Here is an 18,109-nt window from a genome sequence, read left to right as displayed (position 1 = left end):
ACAAATTCAATTATCAAGGTTCTCATTGCATTCCAGACTAGATGCAATCTAGTTTGGAATGCTGAACTTCAATTTTCTTGCTAATCTACAGTAAGTAACACAGTTTGGAGCAAAACGTGGTGCATACTTGTAGAATTTGTAAACAATAGTTTATTCAAGAAAAATTGAGAATACCAACAAGTTTTTCCAAACTATTTATTTTAAAATGTCAGTGAAACATTAAAATACGGCCCATCGAACAATTTCAATAATTGAGTCAACAACACAGCACTTGGAGCAGAGACAGTCATGGCATTCACAGTCACAGAGGAGTTGCATATTTCCATTGGCTCGTTTTAGTCAACATTTAACACACATACACCAACATTTTGTTTTTGTTTTTTAAGGCACAGAGCTTTGTGATCACTGCAGATATCAGTTATAAACTAAAATGTTTCCGTCTCTGAGGAGATAAATGCTTTTTTTGTCAGGTTTAGTGAACATGGATCCACACAAATCTCAGTTTGACAAGTTTTACAGTGTTTTTCCAAACAGGTCCAGTTAAAAGCTGGCAGTTCATGGTTGTACCTACACCGGTCTGAAACAGAAACATAAATCAGTCTTATGTCATTGATAGACTGGGAAAATAAAAGATCTGTACCAACGTTGAACATTTAATCTACCTTGCATCACCACAATCATCTTCTAACCAGGCAACGATTTTTCCTTCCCAGCCTGGAACAACTGCTGCATCGAGGAAAACCTGCACACAAAGACATTAACAGAGACAATAAAGAGTTAGTAATACTCAGATCTACCATGATATGAACCAAATATCCACACATTTAAGCAGCTGGAGACGATAATTTGCTCAAATAAAAATGTGTCAGAGTCTAACAACGACTTCAATTGCTATTAAAAAAAAAGTACTGTAATAAAACCGAAAATGTTACGACTGGAAAATAATGAGTCGATGATTTATGGATTATTCATATTGCTTCAATGTAGAGAGTAGTATCATACACAAATGCGTATGCCTAAATAATGTGTGTGTGTATAACCAAATATATATATTAGACTTCGATTTAGACTTTCTTTATTGTCATTCAAACTTGAACTTTACAGTACTGAGATTTTTTCTTACCTTCATACAGTATATATATGAAAAATAATCTATAAAAGATGGAAAAAAAACATTTCCTATTTTTAAAGTACAAAGAAACAATTAGTTTAACCTAAAAAAAAAAAAAAGCATAGATAGCATAAATATATATATCATTTATATATACCGGTATATAAAAAGGCAAAACATTTAACATTTTGGGCTCATCATCTTGTTACTTTATTGACCAGTTATTACTTTTTGGGTTTTACTACATTTTTTAAATTACATTTTAGGTTTTATTAAAAAAAAAAAAAATTATAAAATTATAACAATTCGAGTATTGTTACATATCAGAATCAGAATCCATATTTGTCATTGCACAAAAGCACAACAATTTTTTTTTTAAATAGGAGCTCTCATAAACAGTATAGGACAGTGTTGAAAAAAATGTCCAAAAGATGTAGGCAATAATAAAAAATAAAAAAAGAATACTATATATCTTCTATCTATCTATATCTAGCTATAAAGCAAGGAATCTCTGTCTGTATGTCTGTGGCTCAAATATCTCAGCGGTTCAGGGACAAACAGAGCTGAGACTTTCAACATGGCTACTGCTTGGTTCAATGGTGTGCAACATCGGATTTGTTTGGACTGCAATGATACCGTTCATGAATCATTTCATAAAGTTGTCTTAAATGCAGCTTTACAGAACAGCTCAATGTTGACAGGTAGTCATCGTAACTCGGGATAAGTTAAAAACTGTGTAGAATCTACAGGACTGACTGCACAAAGGGATTTAAAAATGAGTAAAGTGGGTCTAATATCCTAAAAACACCCCGTAAATATTGACCAGCAGGTGTCCTCAGTGAACAACGTTTGTAACTAAAGTGATAAATAACAATAATAAAAAATTGCGTGTGTGTGTAATTCAGAATTAAATTTGCATTAGGAATTGAGTGTTTACAACGTCACTTTAAAGAGGATTTAACTGTTATTCTGAATTAAAGAGGAATAAAAGCTCCCATGTAAACCATCCATGAAAAAAACTACTGAATCTCCCACTTCTCTATAGCAAGACATGCTTCCTACGGGCATTGCACTCGTATATATAATAACAACAGCCAAAATAAAATAAAAAATGTATATCGGGCTCTATCCAGATGTAAATAGTTTAAATTGGTTCCCGTAAGTTTGTTTTAATCTCAAACGGTTTCTATTCTTCTCTTACCTCTTCTTTCACGGTTCCAAACTCCGGATCTAGAGCCTTAAAGTGGTACCTGTAGTTTCCCTCTTGATCAACAGCTGCTTTAACATCCTTAAGTGTCACCTCACCCAGTCTACACACAGAGTAAACACACAAGGAGATGAAGTAAATCATTTATTATGTCCTGTGATTGGCTAGCTAGCATTAAAAATCATAATGACATTAGAAACAAACACCAGGCTTACCTTTTAGAAATGTGAATCATGGAAGGAGTCGAGGATTTTCCAGTAAAATAAAGGATTTTAGTAAAAGACGACGAACCATTGTGGGCTGGGTTAATCTCTGCATTAAGAACAAAAACATCTATGGAAACATTAAGAATATTCTGCATCAAAAACATACAGGACAGGAGCTCTCCAGGACAATTAGAGATGCAAAGGGGGAGGAACATTTCCAGTACATTTCCCCGGGAAGTCAAGCTGAGAATAATAAAAAAACGTTTCATGCAAATTATTTATTACGATTAACCAGAAACTATGAGTTAATTTTGAATCACTAATGCAGTTTTTTTTTTTTTATTTTAGATAATGCTAAAATATAATTTCCCAGTAATATTTAACATCCCTGGAGATTCAGCAAACCTCCAATTTTGAAAATTAGTTCCTGGAAATAACAACCCTGGTTTTATTTCAAATTGATACTAATATTTATGTTTGATATGATAGTTATTAAAAATGACTTCCAAATGTATAGTTAATTGCTATTAATAATTCCCATTAATCCCATTTGATATGAAACTACCACCTTTATTCTGACAACCTCATCATTAGTTACAAAATTGCGTTTTGTAGAAGATTTAATACAAATTTATCACCACATACTTTTTAACTTTTTAGATCGTAAATAAACTGTGGCATAATTACTATTATTTCAAATGGATACTGATATTTATGTTTGGATATGATAGTTTTTAAAAAACTACTCCCAATTTATGGTTAATTTCCATTAATAATTCCCATCAAAAGTTAATATTTTTTAATATTCCCCAAATTCCCATGGAAATTTTCTGGTCCTTTCTAACCCTACCAACAAAAAATAAATAAAAAATCCTTTATTTATTGAATATTAAATATGAAACTTATCGTTATTCTGACAACCTCATCATTAGTTACAAAACTGTGTTCTGTAGAAGATTAAATACTCATTTATCCCCACCAACCTTTTGGATCGTAAATAGACTGCAGCATAAATGAATCCCATTCAATAATAATAATAATAAAAATAATAAATCTTTCTTATTCTTCAAACTAGATAAATCCAGTGACCGTAACCCATGAAAAGACTAAACCTGTGATTCCACGTCTGCTTGCTGACCTTTGCGTCTTGGAGATTTTCCTCTTCCCTGGAAGGAAAAATGTCATAAGTTAAAAATCATTTTTTAGAGTTTATTTGTAGATGGAAAAACCAGGAGGAAAATATTAATGCATGACAGCAGGAAATTACCCTAGTCCTGTGATTATAGAACTGAAGTTTGTCAAGTCGCATGATGAAAAATGAACTAATCTAAATGCTAATGCTCTATAAAATCAAGAAGAAACCCAGTGATGTAAAAGGAAAGCATGTTTACTCTGTGAGAATGCAGCACATGCAGCCTGTCCATCAGGGACACGATGCCCTGCTCCAGTGTGTCGAGTGTGTGGTGCTGTGGGTCATGTTCTCCAAAGTTATTCCTTAAACTTCTCAGAGCGTCTCTGAGCAGCTGGACCTCCTCCGCCTGCTGAAAGAACAACAACACACACACATCAGGCAACTACAAGCAACTGGAAGGATTTTTCTGGAATATTTTCAAGCTGCTGGAGACGATAATAAGACATAGCGTAGAACTCATAGATCAATAAATCCAAGACAATTTGCAATTTTTTTAAATGTTGAAATTATTGCTTGAAAGTTTGTTTTGATCATGTCGGAAAAGTTTTGTGCATTGCATTGTGGGATGTGGAATCTTGTAAACAGATGCATAAAAATGTTTGTTGTTTTTTTAAAAGGGAGAGAAAACGGAAAGTGAAAAAAAAAAGTTTAATTGTTTTATTGCATTTTTACTTCATTTTCACTGTGATTTCTTTAGTATCTTTCAACCCTTTTACAGCTTTTTCCCCCAAGCAAATGATCTTGGATTTATTGATCTATGAGGCGGCTACAATATGCCTTTATCTGATAAAAAGTTAGCGTCCCTAGCAGCTTCAAATTTGCAGTTTTGCAGCTTTTAAAAATACATAAATAAATGAAAATAATACAATTTGAAATAAAGGTTTTGTAATTTATTGTGCAATTCTTACATGATCTAATATAGTATATATATATATATATATAATATATACTATTTTAGATTAAAAACAAAACTTACATCTGACATGGAGGTAGATTGATTTCCCGTGTAAGAATATCCATTGTGTTCTGAGCTCTTAAATAAGAGAATAAGAAATGTTTTTGGTGAATAAAGCATGATGCAAACTTGCTGAGTAAGAGAAATGTGAATCCAAGTACGTGTTGCAGATCTCTGCCCATTATCTCCTGCAGCGTATTGCTTTTATGGTCCAATTCTCTTTGCAGTTCAGTCTGTTAAAAACACACAAATTCAATTTTTACATGTAAAAGGACCAGAGACAGGGGGGGAGATATGGGGGGAGGGGAATATTTTTCAAGTGATTACATCATACCTGGCTTTTCTGGCTTTCCTCTAACTGGTGTTTGAGCTGCTGAAGAAGTCTGTCCTTCTGAATGATTTCCTTCTGCAGCAGAAACATCAGGAATTCACACTACAATCCTCCCCAAAGAAATCAATGTAGGAGGAATTCCAAGAGTAATGACTTTAATGAGTAACTGAAACACTTAACATTACCTTAGCTTCCCCCCACATTCTGTTACCTTCCTCCAGCTTCCACAGCAGCTCTGCCTGCAGCACAACACACAAGAGTTTCCTTCTCACCAATTTCACTGCAGTTCAATGTTTACACACAATTTACAGTAGAATATTTCAGCTAGACTTATTAATGTTATTCATTATTCATTTTTACTATTAATTTAAATTTATTTTATATAACATTTAACATTTTAATATTAATTAAATGTAACATTTCATTTAATATTTTAATATTACTATTAATTTAATATTCAAATATAAATGTAATATAAAATGTAAGATTTTATTATTATTATTATTACCCCGCAACCCTGAAAACAGGAACAAGCGGGTCAGAAAACGGACAAAAAATAATTGAATTTATTTTATATTTTAATATTAATATAAAGTTAAATGTAAAATTGTAATATTAATATAACTTTAAATTCAATATTAATTTAAATCTAAAATTAAAAGTAATATTTTAAATTAAATTAAATTAAATTAAATTAAATTAAATTAAATTAAATTAAATTAAATTAAATTAAATATTTTAGTAATAATATTATCCCAGATCCAGGGGGTCCAAAAATGGATAGTTAGATATTAATATTAATTTATTTCAATTTAGTATTTAATTTTTAATGTATTTATTATTTAATTTTTATTATTAGTATTTCAGATAGACTTGTATTTGAGCGTGTGAGGGATGTTTTTTTACGTTCTGAGTGCTGAGTTCATCCTTAGTCATGCTGGCTCTCAGTAGTTCTTGCTTCATGTGCAGGATGGACGTCTCCTGTGTGCACAGACGCTGCTGCTGGGCCTCCTGCACCAAACCAAAGCCACTGTTATTAATACAATCCTTTTCATTGGTGCAGGAAGTTCTCCTACCTTCACTCCTTGTAAATTCCTCATCTCCATCTTACAGCACATCAGTTCCCTCTGAGAAAAAAAACCAGCAGATTAAACATTAATCCCAGTTCTTAATGAAACCATAAATGAGAGGGTTTTACTTTGAGCTCCTGAGCCTCCTCCATGCTCTGGTCAAGGCGACTGCGAATGACGACCTGCGGAGGAAAGAAGAAGGAATGAGTGAGAGAGACACAATGAAGCAGGAAAAGAAGGAAACTGATATCCGTGTCACCATCTTATACACATGAAAGCACACACACGCACACACACAAAGCTAAGGAAAAGTAATACGATCTTCAGCAGCGAGCACAAAGAGTAACAGAAAGTAAAGTCAGAGAAACGCAGCAGTAAAGGACAGAGAGGAAATCAAGATATAAAAAGAATACATGTGTTTAAAAAACAACAATATTTTTTTTTTAATAAATAAAAAACAACTATTTACCAGATGGTGTTCAGTATTTTCTTGGTCCAAAGTCAAAGGTGCATCTTGTTGATCCTCAGGTAGCGACCCGTGCAACAGCAGAGCCTTAAAAAGCACAGTTCACAGTCAGTAAACAGTGTCTTCACATGGTGATGTGCATGAAATTATGGCAAAAAGATCTCAGATTATTTTAGCGACAAGTTTTAAAACAGTAACGAGGGCCCTAAAAAGAAACAAATAAATGTATATACTAAACATTAACATCTGAGGCTGTCCCGATTCGATATTGATATTTGTTTGATATCAGCAAAATAAAAAAATAATAAATAAACAAACAAAAATAATTACAGATAACAATAACAAAAATAACAATATTAAATAAATATATATACACACAATTAACATTAATAACTTAATTTCTGAGGCTGTCCCGATTCAATATTGAGATGGGTTTGATATCCATCAGCAAAAAATAAATAAACAAAAAATAAATAACAATAACAAAGATGAGTTTATTTCTTTGACATCAGCAAAAAATTAAACAAAAAACAAACAAATAAATAATCAAAACAACAACAAATAAAAATGAATAGATAAAATTAATATCAATAACTTAATTTCTCAGGGTGTCCCGGTCCGATATTGATGTCGGTTTGATATCAGCAAAAAAAAACAAAAAACAAATAAATGTGTAAATAAATAAATAAATAAATAAATTATATTGGCCAACATCTCTGATATAAGGACTCAATATAACAATATATAATTAATTACATAATTTATCAGCTTTAGGGAGGTCATTTTTATTTTAATGAATATAAACCATTATAGCCACTATTGTTCTCAGTTTGATCAAGGATTTTTCTAACATTCTTCCACACTACAAAATAAATAATATAAGTATGGGTGATTCGCGCTAACACATATCGGGACACCCCAATTAATTTTCAAGTAATACAATTCAAACTATTTACATGATTTTACAAAGAAAAGATACGTTTGAGAAAAAAAAATGCCTCATTCCTTTTTGAAATAACTATTTTTTTTTTATAGTTGTCAGGAGTGATTTTTAGAGAGTTGTCTCATATTTGCAGAGGAAACAGAAAACACAATTAGTATTTACCATACTGTACCTGTAAAGCAGACACCATTTTCCGAGTATCTTGCACTTCTTTCTCTAAACTTTCACCGAGACATTCCACCTGACACTCCACGTCAGCCTTACAGGAGGAATCCCCTGTGTTGGTGGTACACATTAAGCACACATGTATAGCATAGAGCAGAGTGATGACTGGTGGACTGTGGGACAGTTTGGGATGGGACAGACTCACTTACCGCTGCTCTCCAGTTCTGTACAGACCTGCTGATGTCTGTCTGAGAGGTCACCTGCTGGAGTGCCAGGTGACGACAGCGTACTGACGGAACTAATGCCCACAAACAGACAAAACACTTGTTATTAAAATATGTACAGAGAAACATGAAGGTGTGTAGATTTTTGGTAAAGTACAAGAACACATCATGGAGCTGCACACCTCTGCAGAATATCATGAGGTTGTGATTATATCTTAATGGTGGCCAGGAAGCCAGAGTATTGGCCAATACCTGCAAAGACAGGCCAATAGTCCTAATGGTGTCGCTATAACAAACCTCCAAAGTTCAATAATTGATGATTCACAACAAATCAACCAAATGTGCTACAGATTTTCACCAAAATGTAGCCCCAATACTGTAAAAACCTCCTTATGCTTAAACCTATTGCAAATTGTGAAGTAAATTGTCAAGAAATGTGGGTCATTTCTCCTCCAAAAGCACCAGGTGGTGCCAAAAACAGCAGAGTGCAGGAACGTGGCAGGTTTTTATCTTTTATGTTCATTGTCAATGGTTAAGCTTTATGCCCCTGTTTATGCTTTTATTTCTTTATATGTCAGATTTACTGAAACAATGTAAAAACTCTTTTTTCCCCAAAAAAATGTAAAACTTTTCACAGATTTTTGATTTATCAAATTTTGAACCTACAGTGCAATAAAATGTTTGACTTTAAACAGTACTGTAAAAATGAGCCTGCAATTTTTTGCCAAATAAATGTTCAATATTCATTAAAAGCATTACTATTAGCCTGACATTAGCATTACCATTAACCTAGCATTAACATTAACTTAGCATTAGCCTAGCAATAGCATAGCATTAACATTAACCCAGCATTAACATAAAAATTAGCCTTGCATAAACATTAGCATAGCATTAGTCTGGTATTAGCATTAGCGTAACATTAACATTAGCATAGCATTAGTCTGGTATTAGCATTAGCGTAACATTAACATTAGCATTAGCCTAACTATTGCATCAACTAGCATTAGCATGAACTAGCATTAGCATAGCATTAACATTAGCCCAGCATTAGTTAGCATTAACCAAATTATAGCATTATCTAAAGATTAACCTCGTGTCAGTGCCCAATACTTCCACTTCCTTCACTTGCAATCCTCACGACAGAGCTGCTGGGACGTGATATTTGAATATAAACTGACCATACGACATTTGTTAATACTTTAATAGTACACAAAAGATGACTGTTTTGTGGTGTTTTTGTTAATAAAAAATAAATAAAACACAATACACAACATTGACAATCAAAAACCAAACAGAAAATAAGATAAAAAACAAAATAAATCGGAATTCACTCAAAACATACATTTTTAAATATTCTTTTTTAAATAAATAGTACATAAACTGCCATAAAATAAGCAGACCTGATGGAGACGTGTTGCGCGCATGCCTTGAAAGGATCTGAAAGGATCCGGCCCATGAAAGGATTGGGCACTGACACCTAGCAATAGCTTAGCATTAGCATCAGTGTATTATTAGCACAGCGTTAGCATTAACCTAGCACTGGATTAGCATCTGCCTAGCATTAGCACTAGCCTATCCCAGGGGTCTGCAACCTGCAGCTCTGGAGACTCATGCGGCTCTTTGACTCTTTTGCAATGACTCTGTGTAGCTTTGAAAAAATAAAATAAAATAATGATTTGTTATTTCTTACAGAGGGTATTGATGATTAATGACATTAACTTCAAATAAAATTATGATAAAATAATTGGTTAACCTAAAAATAACATTGTGCAATAGCTCTGCCACCTCCCTACTTCACCTCCTGCAACATCTACAGACCATCAACTTTCCTGCACCTGTGGCTAACCTCAAGTTTTAAATCCCTTGTAAAAACACTACACTAACAAAAAGGCTATTCTGGAAGAAAATACAGATTTTATTTGTGTGGGGAAACATTTATTTAACTGCCAACAAGCCAGCTTAATATGCGAGATTGATATGTTGCAAGAAATGAGCAATTAGCACGTGTTGATCGACATGATCATGTGTTATCTAATTTAAGTTTTTTTTGTAGCCCTTCAAAAACATTAATTCATAAAATCATTCAATATTATTTTAACTGTATAGAATTTTATACACTGTATTATCTTCATTGAGAAGGTAATTTTTTCGGCTCTGGGAGAACTTTAATCCAGGTGAGATTAAGGTAAAATGGCTCCTTTGAGAGTAAAGGTTGCAGACCCCTGCCAATGACCCCTCTGTGAAATAATGCAGAAGTTATGATCGACATTGTTGAAATAGGTTGGAGGATCTGAAACAATCTTAATAAAGTTTAAAAAAAAAAAAAAAAAGCTGAAGAGACTTGAAAAGCTTGAAAAAGGTTGAAAAGTTAAATAGGTTGAAATCGGTGATGTGGATGGGAAAATGAAAAAGTTGAATAGTAAAATGGCAAGAAATTATCTGCACATTTTAACACCAAACTTGTTGAAATCGGTTCAAAATGTGCGAGTAGTAGGTGGAAGTGTTTTATAGTGAAACACTAATTATGTTTTCAAAATAAAATCATGATATCAGGAGAAAAACTGCATGCACAATTCACTGAACTTCTCTAAACTCACTCTCACCTTAAGACAGCAAAACAGTTCAAGATAAATTGTTCCACAAAGGCATCATGCATCATCTTACCATTTAATCTGTGTGCCCCCCATGCTGGGCTACAGCTGGGTTAACCCTGCGTGTAACTGGTCCCACTGGAGTCTAAGATCCACTCTGTCTGTGGCTCTAAAGCATCTGTGTGTGCATGGATTCAAACTCATGACAATCTGCAATTCTCCACACACTGACACAGCCCAGCTTTAGGCCTCTAGCTAGCCCGTCTAACAGCTAACACGCACACATACATGGCACACGCACACACACGCTCACACTCCACAAATAATCAATACATTCACTTTGTGGGCCAGATAAATATATAGGAAGTTAGATCTCAGTAACACAACCACACGAGATAGAAGAATATACACACGCACACGCACGCACACGCACGCGCACACACACACACACACAGAGAAAGAGAGAGAGAACACACTGTGCTGTTTGCAAAGTGGTGAAAAGTAGGTGTAAATGATGGGACTAAATAACTCTATCTTACATAAGAACAGAATAACTCTGGGCTAAAATATTCACTGAACTGAATCCATTTTTACAGCAACAACAAAGAGGAGCTTGTTCTCCCAATCAGTGACTCGCTCACTGAGCACAAATACAAAGTTCAACATTTTGAAAACCAGATAACTTTATTATTATTTAAGTGCGTGAAGTGAAGAAAAATCTTGTTTGTACAAATGTTTATGCTAACGATACGGCTAAAGTTACAGGGGAGCATGAAAGAGGATAACTCTGGGACATCGTCACATCCTTTTAAATGAAGCTTTGTGAGATTACGAGTGGCCGGGGTATTGTTTCTATAACTGCGGTTTATTTATTAGTGAGAATGCACGCTAATAAAGACTAATGTTAATGTTAGGCTAATGCTGATGCTAGGTTAATGCTAATGCTAGTTTAATGCTAATGCTAGGTTAGTGCAAATGCTAGGCTAATGCTAATGTTATTGCTAGGCTAATGTTAGGTTAGTGCTAAAACTAGGCTAATGTTATTGCTAAATTAGTGCTAATGCTCGGCTAATGCTGTGCTAGGCTTAGGCTAATGTTAATGCTAGGCTAATGTGATTGCTAAATTAGTGCTAATGCTTGGCTAATGCTTTGCTAGGCTTAGGCTAAGGTTAATGCTAGGCTAATGTGATTGCTAAATTAGTGCTAATGCTCGGCTAATGCTTTGCTAGGCTTAGGCTAATGTTAATGTTAGACTAATATGTATTGTTAGTAAATGTATGTTTTTTGGGGGTCATATTGTGTATTTCTGTTGTCGTTTTGCTTGTTTGCTAGTGTAAGTGTGTCAAGTAATTTTTTTGTGTTTTTCTTGTTTTTGTGCACCTTTGTTGTCATTTACTGTAATTTCGTATATATATTGACTGTGTATTTTTGTTGTTGTTTTGTGTGTTTTTGAGTAATTTTATGTATCATTGTTGTTGTTTTTATGATTACTTTGAGGGCTGCATACAATTAAACTGAGGGCCTCATGTGGCCCCTAGGCTGCCAGTTACCCATGTCTGCTATAGAGGATTTCCCTTCAGTTGAGGCGGTGGTGTCAAACTCTTTTCAGTTCAGGGGCCAAATATGGACCGGTTTGAGGTCAAAAGGGTGGGAAAAAGAAAATAATTGTGTTTTTGGAAGGGCTGACATGTCTACAACTTTTACTACTCACTTTTACTTTCTATTGCAGGGCCAAATTAAATGCTCTAAATTGGGCCGGAATTGGCCCCCAGTTCAAAATACCTGCAACGCTGATTATTTTCATGCTCGTCTGGTGCTCCTCGCTCGTATTGTTGAACCAGTGTTCGAACACACACGTTCCTCTCCCCAGCTGAGCGCCAGCCACTGAAAGATAAGGAGTTACAAATTACACACTGCTGATTAACATGTTACATAATCGTAAAAATAGGAAACAAGAGAACCCAGAGAGAGCAAATCTCCTCTTTGACAGATATTTTTACTTATCTGGATCAGTGATCCTGATTATGGTACCATAATCATTCACACTTTAAAGACTTGGGAAAAACGTATATGCCCATTAATAATAACCATACAGTAGGTCCAAATGTATGGATACCCCCATTTTTTATTTGAGAAAAATCACAATAAAATGGGCAATCCGGAACCAATCTTGATCATGAATCTCAGCATAGTAATTGAGGAACCAACAATACAAAGCTTAGTCAAATTTCATAAATACAGTATGTTAAGGTTTAATTTATTCAGGCAACTGTCCTTCAAGAAATCCAGTTTGATCTCCTGACATGTTTTGACTGACAACTGCCAGCCTTTGTCAGAGACGTCTGCTGATCGCTTTGAAGTTTCCTTAGAAGTGTCCTTGACTTCTGCATAACAATCTCTGAATGCATTAAACCGTAACATATTATCCAAAAAGAAGACAAAAATAATCTTGCTGGCATTATTACATGGAAGTCAAAGAAACTTCAAAGGAAACTTTAAAGTCAGTCTCAACATGTAAGGAGTTCCTCAGGAAATCCACTTTGATCTCCTGACATGTTTGAACTAACAAGAGCCAGTCTTCTTCAGAGGCGTCTGCTGACCGCTTTGATGTTTCCTTTGAAGTTTCCTTGACTTCCGCGTAATAACGTCTGAAAAAATGAAACCTTAAACAGTATAATTCAAAAAGAAAACAAAACTAATCTTGGTCAAATTTCATAAAGACCAGTTAATTACACACCGAGAGATTAATTTTTTTTAATTCCACCAATTATGAGGTATAGGGATTTTTGATTTTTTTTTTTAAACTGATCTGATCATTCTATTGATCCATATCCCTTCCAATATTTAATGGAATCTTCTATTACGTCAGGTCTATTTTTAGTTAAAATTTTGTCAAAATATTTTTATGTAATCCTGCAGACAAACAAAATAATAAATAACACAGGTAAAAATATGACCTTTGGGAAAGGTAATAATTTAAATATAATATTTTTGCAATTAAATAATGTAATTTCCCCTGAAATGTTGACAGGAAGAAACTCCTTGTGTTATTTTGGATACATCTTTCATACCTGTGATTATTTGTGCTTGTGGGAGGCAGTGAGGCTTGGAGTCGAGCTGATACCAGTGCAGCAGCAGCATCTTGAGCCAGAGCTACAGTGGACAGAGGGTTGTGGTGGGCGTGGCCTTTGGCTGGGTTCCCACCGTGTCCAGCTGTAGTCCTGTGATTGGCTGAAGGTTTGAAGTGAGCGGCCAATGCCAGAATAATCCTCATGACGGATTTCAAGTTACCATCGACGATGTCTGGAAAACATACAAATAAATTCCAAATGAACTAATAACTGTGAAATAAACAGGTTTCATCTTCATATGTGTTCTATTTTCTTTGTGTGTCCTGTCCACATTTGTGTTATTTAAAAGTGGGACGTGACTTACCTCTGGCGGATATGTGTGGCATTCGTATGTTTCTACTTGAAATGAAGCGCAAAACTTCCTCCACATTTTTCCTGCTCTCCTCTTTGTTCTGGGGAGGTACGTGCACTCCTTTTAACACTTCTCCAGCTGTCAGGTTTAAAAATAAAAAAATATTTTATAGCAGCATGATGGAGGTTACAGACTCAAAATGTGCTAAAATAGGAGTTATCAGTTGCATAAAACATTATATACAAATAATACTTCATATTCCAATTTATATATAGATAATATTACATCTAATGCATGTTACTATCAATTCTTAATTCACTAACTTAGTTTAGGTTTTGGTAACCAACTGAATGACTCCAAAACACACAAGTCAACAGAAAAATAAACAAAACGACAATAAAATATGCACAATGACTCCAAAAACACACAAAATGACAAGCAAAACTACACTTCATGACATTTAAAACACAAAGAAACTCTAAAAACACAAAAAATAAAATACACATGACTAAAAACACAGTAAAGTACAACAAAAAATACACAAAATTACTAAATAAAAACTCATGAAACAAAGAAAAACACACAAAATGACTCAAAAACACACAAAATTACAGAAAAATATACAAACTGAGAATCAAAACAGGCAAAAAGACTAAAAAAAACACAAAATGACAAGCAAAACTACACATCGAGACATTGAAAACACAAATAAACTCTTAAAGCAAACAAAACAATAAAAAATAAAATAGACATGATTAAAAATACAGTAAAGTACAACAAAACTACACAAAATTACTAAAAAAAAAACTCATGAAACAAAGAAAAACACACAAAATGACTCAAAATAACACAAAAGTACAGAAAAATATACAAACTGACAATAAAAAATATGCAAAATGACTCCAAAAACACACAAAATGACAAGCAAAACTACACATCATGACATTGAAAACACAAAGAAACTCTAAAAACACACAAAACTACAAAAATACACATGACTAAACACACAGAGAAGTACAACAAAAATACACAAAATGACTTTGAAAACATAGAGAAAAACTCCTAAAAAGAGAAAAAAATATGCAAAATGACTCCAGAAATATCCTAAATGACTCCAAAAACACAAAGAATAACCAGCAAAAATACACAACATGACTTCAAAAACACAAAACAGTGACTCTAAAAACACAGATAACATTGACAAACACAGAATATAATTCTAAATACATTAAAAAATGACCAAAAAAATATACAAAACACAAAACAAGACAAAAAATTCCATAATACAGCAAAAACTAAAATACAATGAGAGAAAAAAAAAAATTACAAAATAACAACAAAAAACCCTCATTATTTTTGTTCAAATTGGTCATTATTCTAAATGCTGACATGAATATTGATCACGCGGGCCTGATGTGATCAAAGTTGTTCATCTCTGAGTAATAATTCCAGCAAGATTATTTTTGTCATCCTTTTAAATCAATGGTTTCATTGATCTCAAAGGAGATCAAGGTGGATTTCCTGGGGGACAGTTGTCTGAATAAATGAAACCATAACATATTCATCTCTGCTCTGCTGGGTTATTGTGTAACTGTGTGTGTGTATGTCTGTGTGTACGTGTTCTTCTTACCAACTATCTCTATGAGCTCAGTGAGCACCAGGCCGTCCTGAAGGTCACGTCGGAGGTCATTGATGGGCTTCAAACCTGGTTTCTTCTTCAGCTGAGCGTTCACCCAGGAAACATAAGCTGCTAGCTGCTGCTGCTACACACACGCACACACATGGTTAGGGATTGAGGGGGTCACAGGGGCTGAGACTGGTTCTTTGTTTGGGATACTAGGACAGTCATAGGGGTGAAGGGGTACAACAACAACAATCACTAACGCAGTGGTTCCCAGTCCTTTTTGGATCGTGACCCCATTTCGATATCACAAATTCCTGGCGACCCCCAAAGACATTTTTTTTTCCTACAATCTTTCTTCGATCATGAGTAGTTCAGATATTCTTATAGTGTTTTATTTGAACTAGATTTACATTTGAGAATGTTAACATGATGTTAAATATATCTATTTTTAAACAGTAATTAATTTTGGATGTTTCTTTAAATCATTGTGTGTATTTTTGTTGTCAATTAATACATTACTCTGTTATTTTTGTGCATTTTCAGTCGCCTTGTGCAACTTTATGGTAATTTTGTGTGTTTCTGTTCACATTTTAGGTTTCTTTCCTGTTATTTTTGTGTATGTTTGTTGTCCTTTTGTGCATTTTTCTGTAATTTTATGTTTTTGGAGTCATTTGGGGTATTTTTGACATTAATTTGTAAAATTCTCTGTTATTTTTGTGTTTGTGTGTTTCTGTTATAGGTGATTTGTGTTATTTTTGTTGTCTTTTAGAGTTTGTTTGTTTTTTGTCTTTATTGTGTATGTTTCTTTAAATGATTGTATGTATTTTTGTTGTCCATTCATACATTACTCTTTTATGTTTATGCCTTTTTAGTCGACATGCGCAACTTTTGGGTAATTTTATGTGTTATGTGTGTGTGCGTGTGTGTGGGGGGGGGGGCACAAAATTAGACCGTGGGCCGCATATGGCCCCCGAGCCACCAGTTGCCCACACCTGCGCTAGAGGTGATACAATTAGCAATATAGTAGATAAATATTTCGTCATTATTTACTCGATATTTCAGGTTGAAAAACACTGCAATCATCATCATCATCACCCAGAGAAACAGGAAGTGAAAGGATCTGTTTCTCTCACCGTTAGCGGTGTCCGCTCAGTCACGTGACAGCCCGTTGTCCGGGTTACCGCACAAAGAACGCACACGTTCACTAATCATCCTCAAACACACCCCGTGTACAAAAACTCACATTATTTAGCTCACAAATATGAAAAAGCGCAGTTAACTAGTGTTTAATATTGTTACAGGAAGCGGTATGTAACCTACTCTGGTGATGTTTACCTCTCAAGCTAAACCTCAATGTTTAAAAAAGCATCCATACATTAAAGTATGAGGTATAAACGGTAGCAAAATGCTACAGGTGACACTTTTAAACAATTAAAACCGTCTTTCCCCCGCTAAAGTAAAGCTAACCTAAGAGGAGCAGTGAGTAGTAGTAAATGGTCCGTTACCTCCTGAAAACCTCCGTGTAGAACCTCATCCAGTAAACTTCCCCTAGACAATGAGGCGATCATCATTTGACGGGAAAACCCATTTAAACTCACCCGGTTATCCAGCAACAGACCCCCAGTACTAACTAGTAACTAGTTACCACTCATTCCCTCCGCAAACGTCAACTTAAACCCGCACACAGTGAGTGACGGCCCGGTCTGGAGGGGAACTAACCCGGGGTAACAACATGGGCAGGCCCCGGGGCGGAGGAAGCAGGGCGTGACTTTTTTGGGGGGCGGAGGGATATTAAAAAACGGAAACGATATAGAGGTACATTACATTTGTGTCTTTATTTTAATAATAATAATAATAAAAATTTTTTTTTAAAAAAAGTAGAAATGTTCTATATTTTTTCTCTCCACTTAATCAAAAAAAAGAAGAAAAAAAAAACTTAAATCCAAAAAAATTAAATAAAAAATATTTTCAATCAATAAAATTAACCTAAATCCAAACAAACTTTAAAAAAAAAAAAATAAATCAAAGGAAGAAGTGTACAAATGCAAAACAACAACAATAATAATAGTAATTATTATCACTGATTGATTGATTTTATTTAAGTGCAAAGCACAAGCTTGCCCAGCCCACATGGGTTTACAAGACACCGACTCAACATAAGCAATAAAACAGATGGTTATTGATATTATTTGTTTAGATTGAATAACTTTTTGTGGTTTACCAGTAAAGGTTTTTGGTGCACTGTGAGTAGACATTACTGGTGAAGCTAAAATTGTCTTCTGGTAAACAATTTTATGTTACAGTAGCACCAGTAGACATAACATGTTATTAGTAGGCTACATTTTTTGTATGTTTTTTGGAGTATTGTACTGTATTTTACTGTCATTTATAGTGATTTGTCTTTTTTTAGTCCATTCATTTTCTGCCACTCATCCATGGTTGGGTCTTGGGGGCAGCATCCTGAGCAAGGAGGCCCAGACGTTGCTCTCCCCAGCCACTTTGTCCAGCTCATCTGGGAGTGTTTCCAGGCTAGCCATCGTGTCCTGGGTCTTCCTCAGGATCGCCTGAACACCTCACCAGGGAAATGTGCGGAGGGCATCC

The 18,109-nt window shown here is 34.4% G+C and overlaps 1 protein-coding gene across 5 annotated transcripts; it reads right to left on the bottom strand.

The window, feature by feature from the left end:
• Positions 1-181: 181 nt before the first annotated feature.
• On the bottom strand, positions 182-17,275 carry LOC114475667 (dixin-like). Of its 5 annotated transcripts, none has more exons than XM_028466672.1 (21): positions 17,014-17,275; positions 15,515-15,644; positions 13,897-14,022; positions 13,533-13,764; positions 12,244-12,345; positions 7,856-7,944; positions 7,654-7,757; positions 6,542-6,625; positions 6,201-6,254; positions 6,079-6,129; positions 5,909-6,013; positions 5,188-5,241; positions 5,006-5,077; positions 4,833-4,904; positions 4,693-4,749; positions 3,916-4,062; positions 3,663-3,690; positions 2,534-2,651; positions 2,313-2,421; positions 663-742; positions 182-577 (listed from the first exon to the last, which is right to left on the bottom strand). In XM_028466672.1, exons 1-21 carry the CDS (start codon positions 17,077-17,079, stop codon positions 568-570), a joined length of 1,890 nt encoding a protein of 629 aa, XP_028322473.1. In that variant the 5' UTR covers positions 17,080-17,275; the 3' UTR covers positions 182-567. The 5 variants fall into 5 exon arrangements, with proteins under 5 accessions (XP_028322473.1, XP_028322471.1, XP_028322470.1 ...); XM_028466670.1 differs by having other exon boundaries at positions 15,515-15,647; positions 17,014-17,274; XM_028466669.1 differs by having other exon boundaries at positions 3,916-4,065; positions 17,014-17,274.
• Between the last annotated feature and the right edge of the window lie 834 nt (positions 17,276-18,109).

The sequence above is a fragment of the Gouania willdenowi genome, chromosome 14, assembly GCF_900634775.1.
Source record: "Gouania willdenowi chromosome 14, fGouWil2.1, whole genome shotgun sequence".
In the NCBI taxonomy this organism is placed as follows: Eukaryota; Metazoa; Chordata; class Actinopteri; order Blenniiformes; family Gobiesocidae; genus Gouania; species Gouania willdenowi.
This window is presented reverse-complemented; position numbering and strand designations above follow the sequence as displayed.

Bases quoted from the DNA above. Each gene is read 5' to 3' on its own strand.
- LOC114475667 (XM_028466668.1), bottom strand. From the start codon at position 17,079: ATGATGATCGCCTCATTGTCTAGGGGAAGTTTACTGGATGAGGTTCTA. The intron at 14,023-15,514 runs GTAAGAAGAACA...TAAACCTGACAG, and splicing joins TGAGCTCATAGAGATAGTTG to CTGGAGAAGTGTTAAAAGGA. The intron at 12,346-13,532 runs GTATGAAAGATG...CTTATCTTTCAG, and splicing joins ACAAGCACAAATAATCACAG to TGGCTGGCGCTCAGCTGGGG.